Raw genomic sequence first — 24,066 nt, forward strand, 5'->3', positions numbered from 1 at the left:
CACAGTGCATTGTTATGCATGTTACTCAGAAGTAAGTCCCAAGGCTTTCAATGGAGCTCTTACTCCCATCCAGGTGCCTTCCAGTTATTTTGGACTACAACTCCTATCATCTGGCTGGCCAGCCACACTTCTTTCAAGAAACTCCATTCCTTCCCTTCTGTTTTGTCTCTACCCCACCCTTCCTGCACCCCACTATTTCAGCAAGCTCAGTCTTATTGGAATTGTCTTTGACTTGGGTGAGTGTGTTACATTTCCTGAATCATTTTTTGCATTCCTGCGCATATTGTGGTTCCTCTAAGCTTGTTGCTACCTCCCTCTTGTTCATAGATGGTGTTATTCTGGCTACATAAGAACAGGCATTTAAAAAAACAAATTCACTTTTAGTACATAGGATTCAACATAGTTTAATTGTTTGTTAGGAAGCAGGTCAAGTGACTGTTTCCAATGGGCTGTAACAAACAGTCATACTCAAGAGTAGACCTTTTGAAAAAAGCAGGATTATATTTTTTAGTTTCTTTTCATTTTTAATATTTTACTTCCTTATGCTTAGAGGACAGTTTTGCCATGAACCTTCCTTCTATTTATGCAGCTGGTTTTTATACGGAAAGTTTATTTTGATACTTAAGAGGATGCTTTCTTTAGTTCATGGCAAAACTGTGCTTTACAGAATGTATTGATTCTCTCATATTTGTTGCTTATTAAGGATGTTTTAATCTATGGATGGAGCCAATGCTAGTCCTACTCATAGTTGACCCATTGAAGTGAATGGGCATGGATCACTTAATTTCAGTGGGTGTACTCTTGAGTAGAACTTGACCGGCTACAACTTTCTCTTGTAACCTATGTACTACATCTAATGCTGGAGGCAATGTGCCCCCAGTCACCATTCCTGGAAATCACAGGTGGGAATGTCCCAGATCCTACCAGTGTTGTAGTATCTGGGGGGTACAGGGGTGGTTGCCCCGGGCGCAAAATTGTTAGGGGCGCAAAATTTCAACACCCTGTGCTGCCCGAATACAGCTGTGCACTTCTATTGTTGGGCTGTGTTCGCTTCTCCATGTGAACCAGGAAGTGGCCTATCCCAAAAACAGAATGACATGAATGTACATTTGTACTCTGCCCGTTTCCCTCCTGTTCTCTTTGTGTGGCGCCGGGCATTGGCAACCCATGCTATGCCACTGGATCCTGCTTTTGGTCTTCCCATAGGCACCTGTTTGGCCACAGTGAGATGGGCCTGATCCAGCAAGCTCTTCTTAGGTCCTTAAACCACACAGAGGGAGCAATTCAGCATAGGGCCAAGAAGATTGCTCTGTCAGTGTAAGCATTTCTGCTTGCCTGATTCAACCACCTGCCCTCTCCTCCCCCTGCATGCTGTTCTGGGGTGGGAGTGGGGAGCTCTGTTGTGCTAATGATGGTCTTTGTACAAGTTTCTACTAGTGGGGCTTGTTACAGTTGAATCCCACCCCCTCCGTTTTGTTTAAATGGTACATAAATGGTCCAAATAACTAAACAAAACTAACTTGGGTCCATTAATTTCAATGGCTGTACTTGTGAGTAGAACTAAGTAAGCACAGATTAGTATTAAACAAAAGTCTATACAGACTAGGTTTATATTTAAAAATAAATCGATAAATCCACAGCCGACCGCTTTCCTCACCCACCCCTAGTTTTTAGAAGGGAAGTACATAGCTTTCATCCCAGAGTTGAATTCCAGTACCTCTTTCTTTGAATACAGACCTGCAGAGTAGGCAAGGGGGTGGAGTCTGTTTTGTAGTATTTTGAAGCCATGAAGTGTCTTATAAATGAGTGGATGACAACCTTCACTGCTGGTGTTGGCATCGAAGCTCACAGGAGCACAAGACCCAGCTTCCCACCGTGAACACTTAACAAAAGAGCTGGTTCCATTGCCTTGCCCTGTACTTCTAACTCTGGAGGGACTGGCTGCATGGTGTGGGGTCTCAGGAAAAGCCACAGGCGCCTGTTCTTCTCCTGTTTTTTGGTTAGCCTAACTGATGCCATTTTGCATCTGTAAAAAACTACCTGCTTTAGAATTTAGGAGGGTGAGCCACAAATATGTGAAGACCAGATAACGTTGCTAGGCGATTTTCAGGAAATCCTCCCACTGCCAGGCTACTGTCTCCTTCAAGGTCTCCAGGCAGAGTGTCCTGTTTCAGTTAGCGGGAGCAGCTGAATAAACGAGTGATTGTGGGAATCTCCTCTGTCTATGGCATTTATTGGCTTTTCAGTGACCAAGGCAACTTGGACCCGATTAGCGGACTCCCAACAATGGCTGGAATGGTTGGAGCAGGTGGTGGTGCTACAGGAAGTGGCTGGCCACACCTATGAGTGAAGGGGGCGGGGCAATGTATTTCTGAGAGCTGCTCCCACATTAGGGAGGACCAGCCCTGAAGGTGAATGTTTGCTGGTGGCCTTGCGTAGCGTCACATGTGAGTGCTTTATGGGTTGGAGGGGAAAGCTGGCTGGTGGGAGGGGTTGGGAAATAATGAAAAGGCAGTATATTGTTACAGGTATAGCCAGGTTCTATGCATGTTTACTCTTAGTCAAGATTTCAGGTGAACATGTTCCCAAATTAAGTGTGCAAAGAACTGCAGCTTGAAGTTCAGCCGGTTTAATGCTCCACTAGTGTTTTAACTAAGAGACATATTGAATTTAGAGTTGGCTTTCTGGATTTGTTTCCTATCTCATCTCTCCCACCTTTCAGCCGAGACAAAAGTGAAGTTGTGGATTTAAGCAGACACATTAAAAGCACAGGAAATACCTGCCTTGGCAGTTTGTGAGAAGGATCTCGGGAGAGTAGCTGATCACAAGCTGAGCATGAGTCAGCAGTGTGATGGAGCTGCAGAAAAGGCAAATGTGGTTATTAGGCTTCATGAGTAGAACCATAGTTTTCAAGTCACGCAACGTAACCCTGCAGTTTGCTGGTTGTAACCTAGGCTGTGACTCAGGCCTAATTTCTGATTTTCCCAATGTGTGCCGTTCAGTGTGAGACCATTTCTGGACAGAAAAATCAACTAAGCAACCAGTTAAAAACAAGTCTAGTTACTTTCCACAATTAGTTTCCAGTTGCTTAGTTAGTTCTTTATACAGCAACTAGTTACCGTAAAAGGTTTCCCCTTAATTGTCCAGCAGGAAGGAAAATCTAAAGGTCAGAACAAGACTAGGAGGAGGGACCCTCAAGGGGGAGTTAACAAACACACCCTAAACTTTTCTCTCTGCCCCTAAGTTTGTTTTGTAATGCATATTTTTCTCAGCCGCACTCTCCCCAAATGCTTGACTATGGTTGCAATCTAAGTGGTTCTTTGTTTGTAAACTTGTTTTATGGTATTGTGATACAAGATTAAAACTGGGTTGTTTTTTTGAGAGGGAAAACAAGCTCCACACCAGTTTTCAACTTTTTAGTTATAACTTAAACTGCTTCCTTTCTTTTACACTTGCTGGTATCCCCATGTTCACTGTATCCTTGACATCTTTTCCCCTCTAGGAAACAAAAAATATGCCAGTCATTTAATTTCTGGTGTAAATTTTCTCTTAACTTACCTAATGGGCTATGTGAACATCAAATGAACACACACTTCCTTCGTGGAGGAGCGAGGGGAAAGGTTGCTGCCTTTCCCTGGCCCTCAAATCCTCTACCAATGAATTCTCAGTGAATTGACTGACACCCCTCTCCACCCAAAAAATGCCCCCACCTAGAAATGTGGCTGCCCCACCTAACAAGGAAGGCTGGCTATAGGAATATGACACAGCACATCTTTTGGGAGTCATCCTTAAATTTATGCAGTGCCGTGCCCAGATCCTCTGTTGAGTGTTACCCCACTTGGCTCCTGTAATCTGCTGGTGAGCACTGGACCCTATATGCCACCATTGGGTCCCAAAGTGGGAGATACCCCCTATTGTGGGTGGGGGTGGGTGGGTTACCTAGAAGGCCCCTCTGAGAGGCAAGGGGGCGACAGGGGAACTTTGAAAATCTGACATCACTGGATCAAGTTCATCAGTTTGGTTGAATTGGTTAATTAAAACTAAATCGTTCTAATTGGTGTGTGAAGAAATGTTCAGTTGTTACCGTTTTGAATTGTATTGTGTCCTTATCTTCCTTAAGTGGATTGTGCCATCAGCTGTTCTGAATAATAATTTTTATAGGGTAGGGGGAAGTGGAGATGAGTTTATGGAACCGAGGCGGCATGAAAAAGTTTGGGAACCTCTGTATTACACCCTTCCACTCAACCTGTTGTGTTCCAGAATTTGTTGGCCTGCAGCTCCCATCATCTCAGACTAGTGGCCCTGCTGGGTGGGGCTGATGGGAGTTGCAGGATGTTGGGACCATAAAATCATAGAGTTAGAAGGGACCCTGAGGGTCATCTAGCTCAACCCCCTGCAATGCAAAGTCTCAGCACATGGGTTATGGATCTCTAATGCACCATCATTTCTCATGCTCTCTCTCTCTCTATATATATATACACACACACCCTCTTCTGTTTATTATTACCTATGGTGTATTATGGTGTGGAGGTGCTATCCGAGGGGGCAAAGAGGTTGTAATAGTGCCTGTTTGGGTTGAATTGTTGCATGAGCGGACTTCCCCCTTCCTTCTCCAGAGAGTCTCCTGAGTCCCAACCCTCCAGACAATTTTATAGAAGCAAGGGATGGAAGTCCCTCTGCATGAGCGGAATTCTGTTCTGCTAAGCATGAAACTTGTCGGGTGCAGCTTTGCATGTCAGATACCCTGTATAGGGGACGCGGGTGGCGCTGTGGGTTAAACCACAGAGCCTAGGACTTGACAATCAGAATGTCGGCGGTTCGAATCCCCGCGACAGGGTGAGCTCCCGTTGCTCGGTCCCTGCTCCTGCCAACCTAGCAGTTCAAAAGGACGTCAAAGTGCAAGTAGATAAATAAGTACCGCTCCGGCGGGAAGGTAAACGGTGTTTCCGTGCGCTGCTCTGGTTCACCAGAAACAGCTTAGTCATGCTAGCCACATGACCCGGAAACTCCCTTGGCCAATAAAGCAAGATGAGCGCCGCAACCCCAGAGTTGGCCACGACTGGACCTAATGGTCAGGGTCCCTTTACCTTTACCTTTATACCTTGTATAAAATCTATGCAGACGTACTAATATATATTAGTAAATGCATGTGTTACTCCTATTTACATAGCATGGGCAGGGAGGGGAGGAGCTTGGTGAAAATGACTCTGGATATAGTGGGTTTCATTTGCAGGCAACTTCAAGAGCTCAGTCAGAGGTTTGCATGGAATCTACCCTATAGAGTCCTGCTATTTTTGCATCTCTAAAGATCCCTGTTATGCTGCCTGGGAGTAACTAGGTTTTGCTTCACTTCCTAAGTTAAACTGCATGATTGACCATGAATGCTAGTGGCCCAGGATACCCACTAGCCTCCCTCTATGTGGGCGACTTGCACCCGGATGTAACGGAAGCCATGTTGTATGAGAAATTCTCTCCTGCTGGACCAATACTGTCCATCAGAGTTTGCCGAGATGTCTCCACACGCCGATCACTAGGTTATGCCTACATAAATTTTCAACAGCCTGCTGATGGTAAGTGAGTGAGAACTTCTTCTAAACTCTCAAATGTTGTATTTTGTTTGCATCAAGTATCTTTGCTCCATTCTTCAGCTGAAAAGACTCCCAGGGTAGATTACAGATCAATAAAAAGTAATACTGTGTTGCCTGAGGTCAGAGGCTATCTCAAAGGCAGGACACAAAAGGAAAAGGAGCAGAGAAAGAAAAGGGAAGAAACTCAGGCGCTAGTTAATAAAGTTCTTACAATAGTGGAGAGGGAAATGGTTTGGTGCACAGGTGGGGAGCCTGCTGTCCTCTAGATGTTGTTGGACTCTAAGTCCCATCAGCCCTGGCCAGCATGGCCAGGGGTTGCTGGGAACTGTAGTTCACCGTCATCTGGAGGTCCTCAGGTGCCCCATTGCTGGTCTGGAGAGAGAGAGGGATCTAAATGTTTCAGCTGAGCCGATGAAGTGGCCCTGCTTCCCATCTCTCCCTCAGCTGCAGCCTGATAAATCCATGTTGTACGATGTGCCCATGACTACTAAAACAAAGCAAGTTTTGCCAGGCAAGAAGGCAACTCAAGCTCTGCTTTCAAGCAGAGTCTGGGGCTCTGCAGTACTCATTTAGGGGATCTGAACATTTAGAAATTAGCTGGCAAGTAACCTTTTGTGTTCCAAATAATTTCTGGTAGCTGTAAGTTAAGTGCTGAGCTAAACCAATGTGAAAGGAAGCTTCAGCCTTGCCCTGTTCAATAGGCCACAGTGATTAAGATTAGCCATTGCAAATGTCCTTCAGGAAGAGTGAAAAATCTGTGGATTTATCTGCCATCAGCCCCAGCCAGTGGGGCTGGTGGGCAGTGGGAGTTGCAGCACAACAATATCTGAAGGGTCGTATCTTCCCCAGTCCTGCATCTAATGGCCTTTACCACTTGACCCATGATGCAGCTATGGTCTTGTTTACAGATGGTTGACTTAGAAACCATGGGAAGTTGTTTGTACCTACAGCTTCCAGTCGTGTTTCCCAGAAGCCAGAGCTTCTCTTCTTAACACCAATTTCTTAAGCCCCACTCCTGTCGAAAGACTTTGCGATCTTCCCTGTTGGTAGTAAAATGAATGTGCTCACACACAGCTGTTTGCAAGGTGAGAGACTGGGCTTCTTTGCTTCCAGGTTTCGGTTTTTGTTTCTGTGTAAACAAATGAGCTTTCCCTCCCCTGCTAGCTGAGCGGGCCTTGGATACCATGAATTTTGAAGTGATAAAAGGCCGACCCATTCGCATCATGTGGTCCCAACGGGACCCAGGACTCAGGAAATCAGGCGTTGGGAACATCTTCATCAAGAACCTGGACGATTCCATTGATAACAAAGCTTTGTATGATACATTCTCAGCCTTTGGAAATATCCTTTCTTGCAAGGTAGCTATGTCACTGGCAGAAATAACATCACCTGATCAGCTTCTAGCATTTTAGTATATGTGTTGTCTATAGTTCCTTTTATCCTGATCTATTCAATTTTTGACCAGTGGTTTCTAAGCACTCTGGCTTCACTTTTGTGTAATAACATTTGGTGGGTGGTAATTTAAAATTCAAAACAATCTTGAGGTAGCCTCTAGGCAAAACACTTTGGGCAATTTCCCACCCCCTCTAGCATCACAATGGGGATAGTCCCTTGAATCTCAGAACTTCTCTGCTGGTCCAAAGAAACAGCACTTCAGTACTGAGGGAGACCTCATTGAATTGGACACCAACCCCATTCCGATTTTCTTCAAGTTCTTTTTTCTCTCTCTTTGAAACTTGGAAAGAAATGCCTTCTTTCTCTAAGGGAACCAAGGTTTTTACTCATTGCTGATGGGCCCCATTGATTAGGGTTACACCAAAATGTGTCTGGGACTCAGGGTCACTGTTTAGGGGGGCTTTGTAACCATTGAGCAGATATACATGTAAACTGGGAGGAAATCAAGGGCCCATCTTTTTTGTTTTCAGTTGTATGACTTCCTTTTTTCCTCTTCCCTCATACCCGCCCATGTCTTAACAGGTTGTTTGTGATGAGAATGGATCCCGAGGTTACGGCTTTGTCCATTTTGAGACCCACGAGGCAGCAAACAGAGCAATTGACACGATGAATGGGATGCTCCTCAATGACCGTAAGGTGTAAGTGGAAGCTTGGGTTGGGAGCTGGGGTGCAGGTATGGGTGAAGTGGGTGACTGCGAGATCAAATGTTGTTGACTCTCTTAATATGTTAGATGCAGATTAGCATAGATCCTTATTGCGAGTTTTTTTTTTAAACACTCTTTAAGAGAAGCATTGCACACATAAAGCCACTCCCGACATACGGAGGGGGGGTGTGTTTTGCAGGCTCACGCCCCATTCACACCCTCGCGGGGCTGGCTGCAGCCCCGCGGGACTTGGGGAATCCCAGGGTCATTAAGATTCATCATTCTCCGTGCCAGCCAATCGGCTGGCAGCGGGGGCGGTACTTGTAAGGGGCATTTAAGGTCGGGGCAGCCCACGCTTGCCCCTTTCTTTTCTTTCAGCAGCTGCGGTTTCCCACCCTCCCGCCCTTTAGGTTCTCATCTGGACTTTGCTATGGGCTTCGGCTGGTCGCCGCAAGGGGGCTGGTAGGAGTTTTTCCATTTGGCTAATTGGCTGTATTTTGAAGCCACTTGGTTTTTTCGCCTACCTCGTAGCAAAACGTCACAACACCTTTGGTTTTAGCGGTTAGGCATTGGCAGGGGTATTATTATGCAAATGCGTTGGGGGGGGGAGGAACGCCATCACCTCGCCCAAATGTTGAAGGGTAGTTCGTTAAAGGACTCCGTGGGGCGTTGCCTCATCCGAAACCTATGGAGGCTAGGGCCTAAAGCGCGCTCCCGAGTGGTAACCCATCGGGGAGCGCCTAGGGATGTGCATCTTGGGGGCTCCCCCTGTTGGTGCTTAACCCTTCCCGGTTATACCGGTTAGTCTGATAGGGCCAATGCCTAAAACCAATACCGCTCTTACCTGTAATCAATAAAGTTGTGGCCATTTTTCGCCCAATAACCTAAATTCTGGTGTCCTGTGTCTTTATTTATTCCATCTGTGGGAGGGGGCGGGAATCGCCACGCAAATAAATATCAGAGCCCCTCTGATGCAGAACACAATTTAGAATAAGGGTATAAGCACAAAGGAAAACCAAGGTTAGTAAAAGGTGCAACAAATTTCCTTGGAAACATGTATCAAATGATAGAATAACAAGAATATTTGTAAGTAAATGCAAGTACAATGGTGCCTCGCAAGACGAAATTAATCCGTTCCACGAGTCTCTTCGTCTAGCGGTTTTTTCGTCTTGCGAAGCAACCCTATTAGCGGCTTAGCGGATTAGCGCTATTAAAGGCTTAGCAGCTATTAAAGGCTTAGAGGCTATTAAAGGCTTAGCAGATTAGCGGCTAAAAGGCTATTAGCGGCTTAGCGGCTTAGAAAAAGGGGGGGGAGCGGAAAAAAATCGGAACACTTGCAAGACGTTTTCGTCTTGCAAAGCAAGCCCATAGGGAAAATCGTCTTGCGAAGCAGCTCAAAAATGGAAAACCCTTTCGTCTAGCGGGTTTTCCATCTTGCGAGGCATTCGTCTTGCGGGGCACCACTGTATCCAATATTTTATGGCAAGTTTAGCATGCAAAACAGTTCATAAGGTCACTAATTCGTTTCCCCTGTGAATATAGAAAATGTGCATTTCCAGCAGCAATACAGTTGGCCGGAAGAGCAACAGCTCATCCAGACTTCCGCTTGTCCCACCGCTTCTCCTCCCAGGAAAACCTGCTCTTTCACATTGAATTGGATTTTGGGTTTTCCTTGGATTGACGTTTGCTCCAATTCAGCACTAAAGAGCTGGTTTTCCTGGGGCAGGTCGTGGGGCTAACAGAAAACCACTCAGACCTGTATTTGGAAAGGACAAGTAAGAAACCATTTGGAACCATGCTTTCTAGGCATGGGACGAGCGAAGGAGGGGGGATGAGCCCTCACTGTTTCATGTGCTCTATAAATCCTTTGTCTAGAAGATGCCTTGCCAAGTCACAGTTTTCTCTACACTGCCTTAAGAAGAGCAGTGGTTACAGCTGAAATCCACCCTGCGAGGTTGATGCAAAATACAGGCACGAGCAATGTTATCACTGCTCAAGCCTCAGGCTCTCCTAGCTTAAAGGTCTCTAGAGCTACACCAAACAGAGATAATCCTGCCTCTCTCCTCATGACGGCGTCTCCTGAGCAGTGACAAGGCAAAATTTGGCACTTGTGGCTTTATTAGAGCATGGTGATCGATAAAGCTGTCTCAGTTCTTGCCGACTTAATATAGCTTGGGAGGTTTCCCTGACCTCGTTGCATGGCACACACAATGCATTTTAAAAAGTGGCTTCACTGTTCGCCCTGTTTACAGGTTCGTAGGCCATTTTAAATCTCGGCGAGAGCGGGAAGCAGAATATGGCGCCAAGGCAATGGAATTCACCAATGTCTACATCAAGAACTTTGGGGATGACATGCATGATGAGCGACTACAGGAAATATTCTCAAAATTTGGTAAATGCAGCACTTTGAAGTATAGTGATTGGCAGAGAAGTTTCAGCCTGTGGGCCTAATTAGGCCTGCCAGACCTCAGAGTTAGGGCTGCCAGGCTATTTTGGGTGAACAACTCCCCTGTTTCCTGAGCCTGGTGTCATATACGATGCGAGGTGCACCTTTTGCAAATCTGCTCCAGATGATCGGGGGAATGCTTTGAACAGGGTTCCACCAGCAGGGGAGAGGAGAGGAGAGGGAGAGAATGTTCTGTTGCACAAGGAGAAATCCTTGCCCTCACAGAACGTTCGCCTTTATGTTGGATTCTGTTGTTGTTGTTTAGTCATTTAGTCGTGTCCAACTCTTCGTGACCCCATGGACCAGAGCACGCCAGGCACTCCTGTCTTCCACTGCCTCCCACAGTTTGGTCAGACTCATGTTTATAGCTTCGAGAACACTGTCCAACCATCTCGTCCTCTGTCGTCCCCTTCTCCTTGTGCCCTCCATCTTTCCCAACATCAGGGTCTTTTCCAGGGAGTCTTCTCTTCTCACGAGGTGGCCAAAGTATTGGAGCCTCAGCTTCAGGATCTGTCCTTCCAGTGAGCACTCAGGGCTGATTTCCTTCAGAATGGAGAGGTTTGATCTTCTTGCAGTCCATGGGACTCTCAAGAGTCTCCTCCAGCACCATAATTCAAAAGCATCAATTCTTCGGCAATCAGCCTTCTTTATGGTCCAGCTCACACTTCCATACATCACTAATGGGAAAACCATGGCTTTAACTATACGGACCTTTGTTGGCAAGGTCATGTCTCTGCTTTTTAAGATGCTGTCTAGGTTTGCCATCGCCTTTCTCCCAAGGAGCAGGCGTCTTTTAATTTCGTGACTGCTGTCACTGTTGGATTCTACCCATATGTAATAAGAGATTGCAGGTAAGATCCATTTTTTGTGTGTGAGTGGACGTCTCCTTCATCGTCCCACTACATTTCCTGCATCCTCCCAAATCTGCTCCCGAGAATCCCTCACCCCCCCCCCCCCGGACAGATTTTGGAGGCATGGATGAGGAGGAATCCATTCCGTCAACTGGATCTCTTCTGCTGGCAGACAGGCAAAACTGTTCTGTTGCGCTGGTGGACAGCACCACTGGAATTCACCCTATAGCTCCAAGTGCATGGCACCAATGTAAGTCTATTGTAACTTGTGGCTCCAGCAATGTCACACTGTCTTGTTTCTTGTTCTACTTTCCAGGAAAGACGTTGAGTGTCAAGGTGATGATGGATAATGCAGGCCATTCGAAAGGGTTTGGGTTTGTCAACTTTGAGAAGCATGAAGATGCTCAGAAGGCAAGATGGTCTTTGATCTATTTGTCTGTGCCCGATGCTTGCTTGTTCCTGTCCCAGTGAATGTAGCTGTCGAGATGGAGCTGAAGACTTGTTGGTGGGAGAAAGACCTGACTTGGATGTGTGTGCACCTAAAGGAGTAAATGGGCTTTCTCCACCAGGGACCTTCCTATTTTGTGATCATAAAGTTGGAGGAGGCCGTTTAGTGTGGGAAGTCCCAGAGCTAAAGCAACCCCAACAGATGGCTGCATATAGCTTCTGCTTAAAGACCTCTCACAAGGAAGAGTCTATCCAGTTGCTTTGATCATTGGTTCCATTGCCAAAGTGATTTTACCAGCAGAAACTGTCTCCTAACATTCAAGTGAGATGCAGCCGCTGGTGCAGCAGAGGAAATAGAAATAAAATCTTGTCACATTCACATCATACATTTAAAGGCTTTCCTGCAAAGAATATTGGGAATTGTATTTTGTTAAGGGTGCTGGGAATTGTAGCTCTGTGATGGATAAACTACAGTTTCCAAGATTTTTAGGGAAGCCATGCCTGTTAAAGTGGTGTAATTGTGCTTTAAATATATGGTGGGGGCTGCTGAATCTGTCCTCTTTTGGGTGACAGCTCTTCCGGTATTTGATGAGTGCATATGAATCTCTCTCATGTTCGCTATGAATGCATGATGGCTACAATACCAACTAAATTGCTCTTGGTGGGGGGTAGGGGGATTTCATTCCCTAGGATAGCTCAGAAGCGAAGGCTTTGCAAAGTTCATTACAAAATTAAAACAGAGCAAAGGGCATCTTTCTGCAAGACGGATGTGTGGTCCATTGAGGGGTAGAGTTAGTCGTGGGACTTCTTCCTATGCACAACCCTCTATGTTAACACCTGGTCTCCTGGCAGGCTGTTGAAGACATGAATGGGACGGAGATCAATGGGCGAATGGTGTATGTTGGCCGAGCTCAGAAGAGAATGGAACGTCAGAGTGAACTGAAGCGCAAATTTGAGCAGATCAAGCAGGAGAGAGTAAACAGATACCAGGTAATGCTAAGTGACAACAAGGTCATCAGGTGTGGCAAGGTACACTTTTTTTTAAAAAAGCAACACACCTGCTGACTTTCGAAATCTTAAATGCTGTGGTTGCTCTCCAATATAAATATTTATTTATTTGTTTTCAGGCATCATTTCTATTACTGCTACTAATAAATTTATTACCCACCATTCACCAGCAGAAGGATTACAGCAATTTAAAATCCAGTACCCAAAACTGTGGAAACAAATTTCAGCCTGTAATTGTATGTCCCCCTTGGTCTACAATAAAATAATGTAAGGTTAAAATAGGAAAGATCCCAATTTCAGTAAACTAAAAGCGGTAAAACAATTTCCAGGATTGAGCCATTATTATTCCGTAAAGTAACTGGGCCATGTAGAGGAAGTCCTGCTTCACTGAGAGCTAGTGAAGGATAAGCAGCTTACCAGGTCAGGTCATTTGTTAGGCCATTTCATGTCTACTCTTGACTGGCAAAGGTTCTCTACGGTTTCAAGGGTCTCGGGCTTTTGCCGTCGCCTGCTACTCCGATTCCTCTAATGGCAGATGCCAGGAATTGAACCGGAAGGCCCCTTCACGGAAAGCATGTGCTGTGTAGATGAGCTGTGGTCCCTTCTTGAGGCACAGGTCACCTGCAATGACAGCGCATGGTAATGGTTCCTGTTTGTGGCAAGGGATGAAATTCATTGGGTTTTATCTCAATGCCTTTTAAAAAAAAATCAATGAAAATAAGGCTGGTTTGCTTATCCTGAGAGTTTTGGTAACACAGATGCATCCTTGAGGTAAAAACTTTGAAGGGTGCCTCCAGACAATCTCTATTTTGTTTGTGGGATTCAAGCACATACAGTGATACCTCGGGTTACATACACTTCAGGTTACATACGCTTCAGATTACAGACTCCACTAACCCAGAAATATTACCTCGGGTTAAGAACTTTGCTTCAGGATGAGAACAGAAATTGTGCTCTGGCGGTGCAGTGGCAGCAGGAGGCCCCATTAGCTAAAGTGGTGTTTCAGGTTAAAAACAGTTTCAGTTTAATAACAGACCTCCGGAACGAATTAAGTACTTAACCCGAGGTACCACTGTAATGGGAATTTAGGATTGTGCAATTAAAGCAGATTAAAGGGCTCTGTCGCCTGAGCACAGCAAATTCAGATGAAGTTCATTGAGAGAAAGCGCAATAACGCTATAAAACACTACACAGGTAATGGGTAGTAACAATTTAGCGCTATTCCCTCTTACAGGAATCCGACCTTTACGTAAGCTGTAGTGTATGTTGTATTGAGGTGTTGGTAGTGTTAGAAACTGAGATATGAAAGCTAGGAGCTAAATGGCACCTTAAACCTAGGTTATGGGTGCAACAGCGGAATGTCTGGGCATGTGTTTTAATAACAAGAATACAAAGCTAAGAATGAATGAACTGCAGCTAAAATATTATGTCCATTTTTCACATGGTATAGTCCTTCCCCTGCCCACCCCCCTAATCTTAAGAGCGTCTCTTCTCCAGTCTTCAGAGTAGCTGGAATTGGGGAGGCAGAAAAAGGTCCTCCTTTCCTTCCACTCTGCAGTTTTAATCCAAAATCTTAGGTGCAGGACTGCATCCAGAACTCAGAAACTGCTCACGCTAATTAAATTCCCTGTCACAAAATGCACCCAGAACAATGGGAGTTTTGAATGCTGGGTGTTGGTGTGGATGGCATTTGGTTCCCTTCCAGCCTTATGATTGTTGGAAACATTATTTTTTGTGCATATTTAAAAATGGAAAGCTGCGGCATAAATGTTACATAAAAAATATTATGAACACATGGGAAAGTGTCTGTGCTTTTTGCTCCTAGGGTGTGAACTTGTATGTAAAGAATCTGGATGATGGGATTGATGATGAACGGTTGAGGAACGAATTTTCTCCTTATGGAACTATCACTAGTGCCAAGGTAAGATCTATGGTGGGTATTCAATGTTGACCTATGTTGAACGTTCCATTCACTCAAACATGTCAGCTTCTCAGATGGAACAACCCTCCCCCCAATGTTTTAGGGCGTTCTCCCTGCCCCAAGCCAATTTCAGGGGGCACAGGGGAAAGGGAAAAGCCCCACTGCACAAGTGGAAGACCTTGTGCAAGTCTGTCACTGATGGGATTCATTAGGTGAATCCTGCCCCTTATGTTTGTAAACAAGTATCTTTTGTCTGTGAAACTTTCATTCAGACCATAGGCAAGGACTCATGTGATTGATTGCTCCTTCCATATTCCTCCTTAAAAAAAACAAAAACACTAGGCTGTTGTTGGTTTTTAACATGCAGGGATTTGGGGGTGGGGAAGGAGAAATTGCATGAGCCTCCCACCTACAGTCTGAAAACAAGGTAGTCCAGAAAGCAGTACAGTTTTGCTGCCTCGTCTACAGTCTGAAAACAGTCTGAAAACAAGGTAGTCCAGAAAGCAGTACAGTTTTGCTGCCTCGTCTGCTGTTTTGAGACTGAAATTGCCACTGGGATAATCCAGTGATCTGCCCCTATCCACTCCTTGCCTTCTCTACAATGATTCCATCTGGAATTCTGGCTACTGAACTACTTTTGTCTAGTCCTTCTAAAAACTATAGCGCTCACAGAAGCAAGGCAACCAAGGCAGTGAGGCATGGCTGTGGGCATAGCTGTCAACCTTCCCTTTTTTGTGGGAAATTCCTTTATTCTAGCACCATTTCCCACTGCTTCCTACAGCTATCCCAGATTGTTAGATATCCCGTAGACTGTCCCTGGGACAGGTGAGGCTGCTGATCCCTTATTTTCAAATCTGAAAGTTGACAGCTATGGCTGTGGGACTGCTGACAGAGTTATTAGGAACTCTGCAAGCCCCCAGTCTGGGAGGTGTGGAGGCCACTGTGTGCAAAATCCAACTAAATATATCCACCAGCACATTGATGTTTAGCTGCCCAAAGGTACTTCTCCTCCCTTTCTTCTCCCTAAGCCTATTTCCGGGGGTGGGGATCCCCAAACTCTCTAGAACAGATTTGGTACGGGTGCATCTACAAGCCTATTTAGTTAGGAGACCATCCATGAATTTTTGAAATTACCAGTCAACACTACATTTAGTTATGATGGTTTGCTTGAAGGTGTGTGCAGCTATGTCTCCCCTGCTGCTATGGCAGGTTACAATGAATGTTTATTGTAATAATGGCCCAATGCCTCCCCATTTAGCAAAAACAAGGACTTTTAGTTGACCTTTGTTCCTATTGAGTTTGGTGGGACTCAAAATCAGTTCACCCCAATGAGTATATTTGTGTGTGTTAGGAAAAGGTGCCAATTATTCCACTCATTTCGATGTCCGTGTCTCTCTGCCTGTGCTCTTCAGACTGCCATTTGCCATCCACTCAGTGGACTCAGTGTTTTAATTTTCAATTTTAGGTGATGACAGAGGGTGGACACAGCAAAGGTTTTGGGTTTGTATGTTTTTCATCCCCAGAAGAGGCTACAAAGGCTGTGACTGAAATGAACGGGAGGATTGTCAGTGCCAAGCCTTTGTATGTGGCCCTTGCTCAAAGGAAAGAGGAGAGGAAAGCCATTCTCACCAACCAATACATGCAGAGACTAGCTACCATGAGGGCCTTGCCTGGTCCAATCCTCTGCTCCTACCCTCCGACAGGTTATTTCCTGCCCTCCCTTCCACAGGTAAGATTTGTAAAGAGGCTACTATTACAGCTTACTTCTGTGAAACCCATTGACTAGCACCAATGGCAGACAAGATGCTATTGCACTGCAACTTAATGCACTTTGCAAACCCATTGCATTCCAATTGAACTGCCATATTGGGAGAACACAGGATGCATGTATAAAAATGGCTTTCACCATAAGAAGAACTTTTTATATCTCTGCCTACATCACCACAAAATAAATAAATAAATCTTGCAATAGAGTCCATGTGTTCAGCTGCAAGTTGTCCAAGCCAAAGCGGTCATGGCTTTCCCCGCAGAATCCTGGGAGCTGCAGTTTGTTAAGGATCCGTAGAGTTGTTAGAAGAGCCTTATTCCTCTCCCAGAGCTACAATTCCCAGAGTGGTTTAGCAACCAATCCCTCTTCACGGGGAACTCTGCAGGTCCCAGAATCCTTAGGAGGAAAGGATGTGCAAAGGAGAAACAGGGTCTGTAGCTCGTTTCCCTTGGGTGGCCTGGAGGAAAGGTCAACCTGGAAGACCTTGTAGGTCTCAGCCCAGCAAAGTCTGGGCCTTCTTTCTTCTCAGATGTACATTTAAGAGATGTTTTCCTTGTCATTTCCTCCCTCAGGCATTGAAGGAGAACATGAGTCTGAGGCTTCCTGTGAGTTTATTACATATAGTGCCAAACTATGGTTTAGTGTGGTGCTGTGGGTTAAACCACATAGCCTAGGACTTGCCAATCAGAAGGTCGGCGGTTCGAATCCCTACGACGGGATGAGCTCCCATTGCTCAGTCCCTGCTCCTACCAACCTAGCAGTCTGAAAGCACGTCAAAGTGCAAGTAGATAAATAGGTACCGCTCCAGAGGGAAGGTAAACGGCGTTTCCATGCACTGCTCTGGTTCGCCAGAAGCGGCTTAGTCATGCTGGCCACATGACCTGCAAGCTGTACGCCGGCTCCCTTGGCCAATAAAGCGAGATGAGCGCCGCAACCCCAGTCAGTCACAACTGGACCTAATGGTCAGGTGTCTTTACCTTTACCTAGCTGTTCTCCTAATCTGCCTCAAGTCATTCTCAGGTGATGGTTCCTTCAAAGCTACACAAAAAGAACTGCCACATACCTTTTCAAATTCCAGGCTTGGTGCTTTTGGTAGTCCAAGCTGCCCCAGGGCTGATGTGAGGACAGTAATGTATCTTCTTTCTTTGTTTCGTGGTCTTTTTTCTAGCCTCAAACCAGAACTACTTTCTACAGTCCTAGCCCTGTTGCCCAAGTCCGCCCTGTCTCCCGTTGGAATATGCAGCCCTCCAGGCCTCCCTGTGAGTTTGCTTGTTTGTTTTTTCAAAAAGGACTTGGTCATCTGCAGAGCATGTGGGTGAAGGTTGCACTTAGTATGGAACTCCTACCATGCTATTGATTGGTGTTGGGACCTCAGAATTTTTGTGAAGTCAGCATGCAAATTCAGTAGAGCACAGGGCTGGGGACCTGATGATGCTGGACTCCAGCTCATGGTCAGGGATCATGAGAGTTGGAGTGCAACAATAGGTCGCAGGTCCCCATCTCTGGGTTAGAGGAATGTGTGGTGGTCTTAGTTCTCATTACTGAAAGTAGACCCACAGACTAAGCAGAACTCTCTGCTAAGACACTAGGGGTGGTGTTCAATTAAGTTCTGCTCAGAATAGACCCATTGGAATTAATGGACCTAACTTAGCCATGTTCACTAATTTATTTATTTATTTATTTATTTATTTATTTATTTATAAAAAATATTTCAGGTTTATACATTTCACTAATTTTACAATCATTTTAACATTTCAAAACTTACTTACTTCCCCTTCTTTCTGCGGTTCTTTAAATTTATTTTTAATATCTTCTGCCTATCCAAATTAACTTAAATTTGCTCATTTATTCAAGAAACCATTTCCATTCGTTAATAAAAAGTTGGTTATCTTGATTTCTTATTCTTCCATGTTCACTAATTTATGTGGATAAAACGTCTCTGAATGCCACCCGCTTCTTATGCCTCCAAATTCTGATGAAAGCATTCAATGTCTTTAGCATCCTATCACCCGGCCAGCCCGGTCCTGAGGACTAGTGCACCTCCCAGGCGCCCGCTGTCCAACATCAGCACCATGAGGCAAGCGTCCACGCAGGCTCCCAGGGTATCTCCCAATGCCCAGAGAGTGGGTAAGTTAGGAAATGTTGATGGTTCATCAAACGGAACAGTGTGTGCCTGTGTGCTTAGATGCAGGTGGCAATTATTTTATGCATAATCTGGTTTGGGGGGGGATCTGTCACAGTGTAGCATTACCAGGAAATGGAACCTGTGGCAGGGTGATGGCAATAAGGGTAGGCTGAGTGGGAGCTATTCAGTTCTATGGGCTCCCATAGCAATTAAGACATTAGGTACACAAGTTGCTCTTACTATGCCTCCTCCAGACCTCGGTGCTGAGGTCCAGCACTGAGGGCCTTCTGGCGATTCCCTCACTGCGAGAAGCCAAGTTACAGGGAACCAGGCAGAGGGCTTTCTCGGTAGGAACGCCCTGTGGAACGCCCTCCCACCAGATGTCAAAGAGAATAACAACTACCAGACTTTTAGAAGACATCTGAAGGCAGCCCTATTCAGGGAAGCTTTTAATGTTTGATGTATTACAGTATTTTAATGTTTTTTTGGAAGCCGCCCAGAGTGTCTGGGGAAGCCCAGCCAGATGGGCGGGGAATAAATAAATTATTATTATTATTATTATTATTATTATTATTATTATTATTATTATTATTATTATTGGATTATCAGGAGCTGGTGTGGGGTTTAGCCTTTGCTTCAATGGCATCTGTGGGTTCATCCTTTTGATTGCTTTGTATACATGAATGGAGTGTTTTATTATCGTAAGATTTGGACCACCCAATTGTGCTGACGTTGCAGTGGAGACTTTGAGAGGACTTGTCAGATTTATTTGTTGCAGGCTGCGGATGCAGCTGAGAACTGCCATCTTCCTCTCCCCGCCTTCTGCACCATTTTGGGAAGCCTGCTTTTAAAAAGGCTTCTGCAAAGGGTGCATGGCATTAACGATGGGATACGTCTTCTCTCCTCTGTACCCTTCCAAATTGTTCCTGTTCTCATTTCAGCCAACATAGGAACCCAGACTATCAGCACTCGGGCATCCTCAACAGCCCTACCACGTGGCATTTCCCAGTACAAGTACTCTTCAGCCGTGAGGAATGCCCAGCCACTGGGCACCATGGCGCCTCTGCCAGTGCACCAGGTAACTCGCCTTCAGTTATGGAACAAAGGATATTGTATAGACCATGTTTTCCTCCCTCCACTCCTTAATGTGGAAGATTTTTCTGATCATGCCATTAACATAGGCTGTGTACACACCATACATTTAAAGCTCCCCGTCCCCCTCCCTGCAAAAATCCTGGGAACTGTAGAATAAGGGTGCTGGGAATTATAGCTCTGTAAAGGGATATACTGCAGTTCCCTGGATTCTTTGTGTGTGTGTCATGTGTTTTTTTAAGTGTGCTTTCAATGTATGTTGTGCACGCAGCCTTTAGAGTTTGGGCTTGTAGCATGTTCTAGTTTTTGGCGTTTAATTGGTCTGGATTAAAGTAAAGGTAAAGGGACCCCTGACCATTAGGTCCAGTCATGACCAATTCTGGGGTTGCGGCACCCATCTTGCTTTATTGGCCGAGGGAGCTGGTGTACAGCTTCCGGGTCATGTGGCCAGCATGACTAAGCCACTTCTGGCGAACCAGAGCAGCGCATGGAAACACCGTTTACCTTCCTGCCAGAGTGGTACCTATTTATCTACTTGCACTTTGACGTGCTTTAGAACTGCTAGGTTGGCAGGAGCAGGGACCGAGCAACGGGAGCTCACCCCGTCACAGGGATTCGAACTGCCAACCTTCTGAACAGCAAGTCCTAGGCTCTGTGGTTTAACCCACAGCGCCACCCGCATCCCTACTAGGTCTGGATTAGTGGTTCCCAAAGTGGAACAGACCAACCAAAGATCACACAGGTCCCCGTCTTTGATTTAGAGGAATGTGTGGTGGCCTAAGTCTGTGGGTCTACTTTCAGTAAAAAGAACTAAGCAGAACTCTCTGCTAAGACACTTGGGGGGGGGGGTTTCAATTCAGTTCTGCTCACAGTAGACCCATTGGAATTAATGGACCTAACTTAGTCACGTGCGTTAATTTCAGTGGGTAAAATTTAGCTCAATGCCACCCTCTTCTCATTTCTCCAGCTTCTCCTGATGAAAGTGCTTCTTGGGGGGTGAGGTCCAATCACTGGAGGGTTGCTGCGCCTGCTGTGGCTATAGAGACTGATGTGGGAGAGACATGTTTTGTTGCAGCTGGGGCAGATGAAGGCATCCGGCTGTGCTGCAGCTGATGCACTGTGGTGTTTCTTCTCTCTGAGCTCCTCCCAGTGGTCATTCCTCCTCTAGTCACATTCACCTGTCTCCAGACACTGTTGACCAGCAGTTAGGGAAGATGGGAGTTGCAGCCCCAAGAGCAGCTGGTTCCTCTTCCCTACTTTAGGGAGCTTCAGATGGTGCAGGAAGAGGAGTTGCTGCCATCAGAATCCGCCTCCCCCTCCAGAGTGTCATTCAGGAACTCACACGAGGACCATGCTATTATTGTTGTCTTCTGTTTATTGGCCTGCAGGTTGTAGAACCGGCTGTCCGTGTCCACGGACAGGAGCCCCTGACAGCATCCATGTTGGCTGCAGCCCCTCCTCAGGAGCAGAAGCAAATGCTTGGTGAGTTGTGGTGCGTCGTCCTCCTTCATCGGCAGCTTGCCCTTCTCAGGCCCCCTGTTCAGCTAGCTTGCTATGTCTCTAGGCAAGAGTTTGAACCTTAAACTTAAAGGTGCCGCTCTGTAGCTTGGAAACTGTTTTTAGCTTCCCCCGAATATGCAGGATCCGGCCGTAGTTATTCAGTGCTGCTGGCAATGCATTCTGCTCAGCTGGTAGAGCATGAGACTCTTAATCTCAGGGTTGTGGGTAGGAGTCCCACATTAGGAAAATACTACCCAAAACTGTGATGAACAAAGTGGGAGACGGTTTTCTTTTCACTGCCTTTTGTGGTTCTATTGGCTTGAGATTTCATTGTGGGCCTTGCTTAGATTCATAGGCTTTTAGCACAGATCAACACCATATATTTAAAGCACATTAAATGCATGTTTAAAGCATATGATTTCCCTCCGCCAAAGATTCCTGGGAGTGGTAGTTTAAGGGTGCTGTGAATTGTAGCTCTGGGAACAGTAGTTCTATTAGTTTGTATAGTTTGATTTGATTTTGTTTCTGTATTTCTGCCCTGAGACCTTTGCTTTAAATAAAGAAACGTTCAGAACCTTCAAATGGGAGACTAGAACGAATACAGTGGTACCTCGGGTTAAGTACTTAACTCGTTCCGGAGGTCCGTTCTTAACCTGAAACTGTTCTTAACCTGAAGCACCACTTTAGCTAATGGGGCCTCCTGCTGCTGCCGTGCTGCCGGAGCACAATTTCTGTTCTCATCCTGAAGCAAAGTTCTTAACCTGAAGCACTATTTCTGGGTTAGCGGAGTCTGTAACCTGAAGCGTATGTAACCCGAGGTACCACTGTACTGGAAATAACGTTTGCTGATTGGTATAATTACAACCTAACATTGCAGAAGGGTCTTGGCTAGGGGAGGGGATGCTGCAGGATAGTACAGTGGTACCTCAGGTTACATACGCTTCAGGTTACAGACTCCGCTAACCCAGAAATAGTGCATGAAAGCAACCTTGGCAGCTGGTTGCATGGTTCTAGCAACCATGACGACACTTCAGCTGGCGCCCTGCTTTAAGGGACTGGCTACCCAGCCCGAGCCCTGTCAATCACAGCTTTTCTCCCTAGCAACTGTTGTGGGTCTGGCAGCAGGGATCTCCGGACATGATCAGGTATCATGAGTAGCAGCTCTTTTCCTGCTGACGGAGCAGCTGCTGCTCTCCTCCACATGATCTGATGAGGCTGAGCTGCGTGCCAACTGCATTTGAACGGAGAGTTTCTTAGATTACTAACAGCCGGACTGCACAGGCTCTTCCTGTGCTGCCACCTGCTTTGGGTATTTGGGTATGCTTTGGGCATACTCTTCCTTTCCTGCCCCCATAAGTGTGTTGTTGTTGTTGTTTAGTCATTTAGTTGTGTCCAACTCTTCGTGACCCCATGGACCAGAGCACGCCAGGCACTCCTGTCTTCCACTGCCTCCCGCAGTTTGGTCAGACTCATGTTTGTAGCTTCCAGAACACTGTCCAACCATCTCATCCTCTGTCGTCCCCTTCTCCTTGTGCCCTCCATCTTTCCCAACATCAGGGTCTTTTCCAGGGAGTCTTCTCTTCTCATGAGGTGGCCAAAGTATTGGAGCCTCAGCTTCAGGATCTGTCCTTTAGTGAGCACTCTGGGCTGATTTCCTTAAGAATGGAGAGGTTTGATCTTCTTGCAGTCCATGGGACTCTCAAGAGTCTCCTCCAACACCATAATTCAAAAGCATCAGTTCTTCGGCGATCAGCCTTCTTTATGGTGTACTTTAGGAAAATGATGCTACTTTTCCTGGGGAGATTTTCCTTTTTAAAGCACACAGCACCTCACTGTGCAAGCAGAAACTCCTGCTCTTCAGTATATACTTTCCTCACAAAGAATGGTTACAGTGGTGATGGGTTGAAGGAGTTTATTTCCATGTTCTCTCTCTCTCTCTCTCTCTCATTCCTGAAAGGTAAATCTTACTCCTTGCTCAGTTGCAACAAAAAAGGCCAAACTGGCCAGTGTGAAGCATGGCTTGAGTACAGAGTGCTGGAATTAGGTCATTCTGTTTCTGGTCTCTCTCACTTTCTCCCATGTTCAAAAAATCCATCATTTCCCATTTCAATCTGCAGTTTTAAAAAACAATGCTGTGGACCGGGAATTTAACTGTACGCAGTTCCCTGTTTAGGGAAGTTTTTAATATTTAATGCTGCATTGTTTTTAACACTCGATTGGAAGCTGCCCAGAGTGGCTGGGGAAACTCAGCCAGATGGGCGGGGTATAAATAATAAATTATATTATTATTATTATTATTATTATTAAATGCATCACTGCCAATCTTATTTGGCATTTGTTCTGTTTCGTTTAAATAATAAGCAGGAGAAATCCTGGTTCTCAACAGGTCCACATTACACGGGCAAATAATTTATCCAGCTCTGCAAAAATCATACCCCTTGCAATACAATTAGAGTTTTTTTGGGGGGGTGGGACAACTCCCATTGGCGCCAAGCTGCTATTTCTCCACAATGACGCATTGCTGTTTCTCCAAGCGGCGGTTTGTGCAGTGACCTTACACAAGCTGAGCATTCCCTGTCACATGAAGATGCCCTCCTCTCTGCTTTTTGTTTGCACAGCCAAATTATTGACGTGTGTATAGGGCTGTGGAGTTGCCTATGCAAATGTGTAGTGCTTAAAAGAAAAAAAATGTATTAAGTCTGACTTGAACGGGCAGTCAAATCCCAGTGTCAACAATGGGTGCAATGTCCACCGGACCTGAGGGCAGCAGATTAGCTTAGAGGGTGAAGAGCAGGCTATGTGCCCCATAGAGCTCTCTTTCACTACCTTGTTGCTACTCCATGCCCCTCCAGTGTTTGCCGCCTGAAGCAGAGGCCGCACACTGCTTAATGGTAGGGCCAGGCCTGTGTGCAGTCATTTAAGGAGAAAGTCTTTTACAATGCCTGCAGTGGCAGCAGCTTGAAAACAGGGAGGATAATAAAGAGGTGTATTTGAATTTGCTTTCCTTTAAGACAGTCCTTCCTGGTAGACATTTCCTTTTGGGGGGGGGGGTACCTGCTAGATGGCAATGGATGTTAGTATCCTTATACATCCAGTTAAATTCCTGCAATCTTTTCAAGTGCTTTATTCTTTGGATATCTGTGTACAATTTGTTTACCTCTTCTGGCTGCTCTCTCTTGCAATTCTGGGCCTCACCAGAACTTTTTAAAATGGTTTTTCAT

The 24,066-nt window shown here is 45.7% G+C and overlaps 1 protein-coding gene across 2 annotated transcripts in view; it reads left to right on the plus strand.

Moving 5' to 3' along the window:
- Positions 1–24,066, plus strand: part of PABPC1L (poly(A) binding protein cytoplasmic 1 like) — a 30,357-nt gene continuing 6,291 nt past the window's right edge. Inside the window, exons 1-14 of one of the 2 annotated variants that reach the window (XM_083508071.1) lie at positions 1–236; positions 1,207–1,317; positions 5,359–5,570; positions 6,753–6,946; positions 7,566–7,681; positions 9,940–10,079; positions 11,301–11,395; positions 12,284–12,421; positions 14,265–14,360; positions 15,826–16,089; positions 17,297–17,387; positions 18,127–18,255; positions 19,195–19,331; positions 20,734–20,827. In XM_083508071.1, the coding sequence (XP_083364197.1) occupies positions 5,378–5,570; positions 6,753–6,946; positions 7,566–7,681; positions 9,940–10,079; positions 11,301–11,395; positions 12,284–12,421; positions 14,265–14,360; positions 15,826–16,089; positions 17,297–17,387; positions 18,127–18,255; positions 19,195–19,331; positions 20,734–20,827 (1,687 nt within the window). In that variant the 5' untranslated portion in view covers positions 1–236; positions 1,207–1,317; positions 5,359–5,377. Of the gene's footprint in view, positions 237–1,206; positions 1,318–5,123; positions 5,571–6,752; positions 6,947–7,565; positions 7,682–9,939; positions 10,080–11,300; positions 11,396–12,283; positions 12,422–14,264; positions 14,361–15,825; positions 16,090–17,296; positions 17,388–18,126; positions 18,256–19,194; positions 19,332–20,733; positions 20,828–24,066 lie in introns of those variants that run through there. The other variant, XM_083508070.1, reaches the window with a different exon arrangement.

Source organism: Podarcis liolepis (genome assembly GCF_965112155.1).
Source record: "Podarcis liolepis genome assembly, chromosome: 6".
NCBI lineage: Eukaryota > Metazoa > Chordata > Lepidosauria > Squamata > Lacertidae > Podarcis > Podarcis liolepis.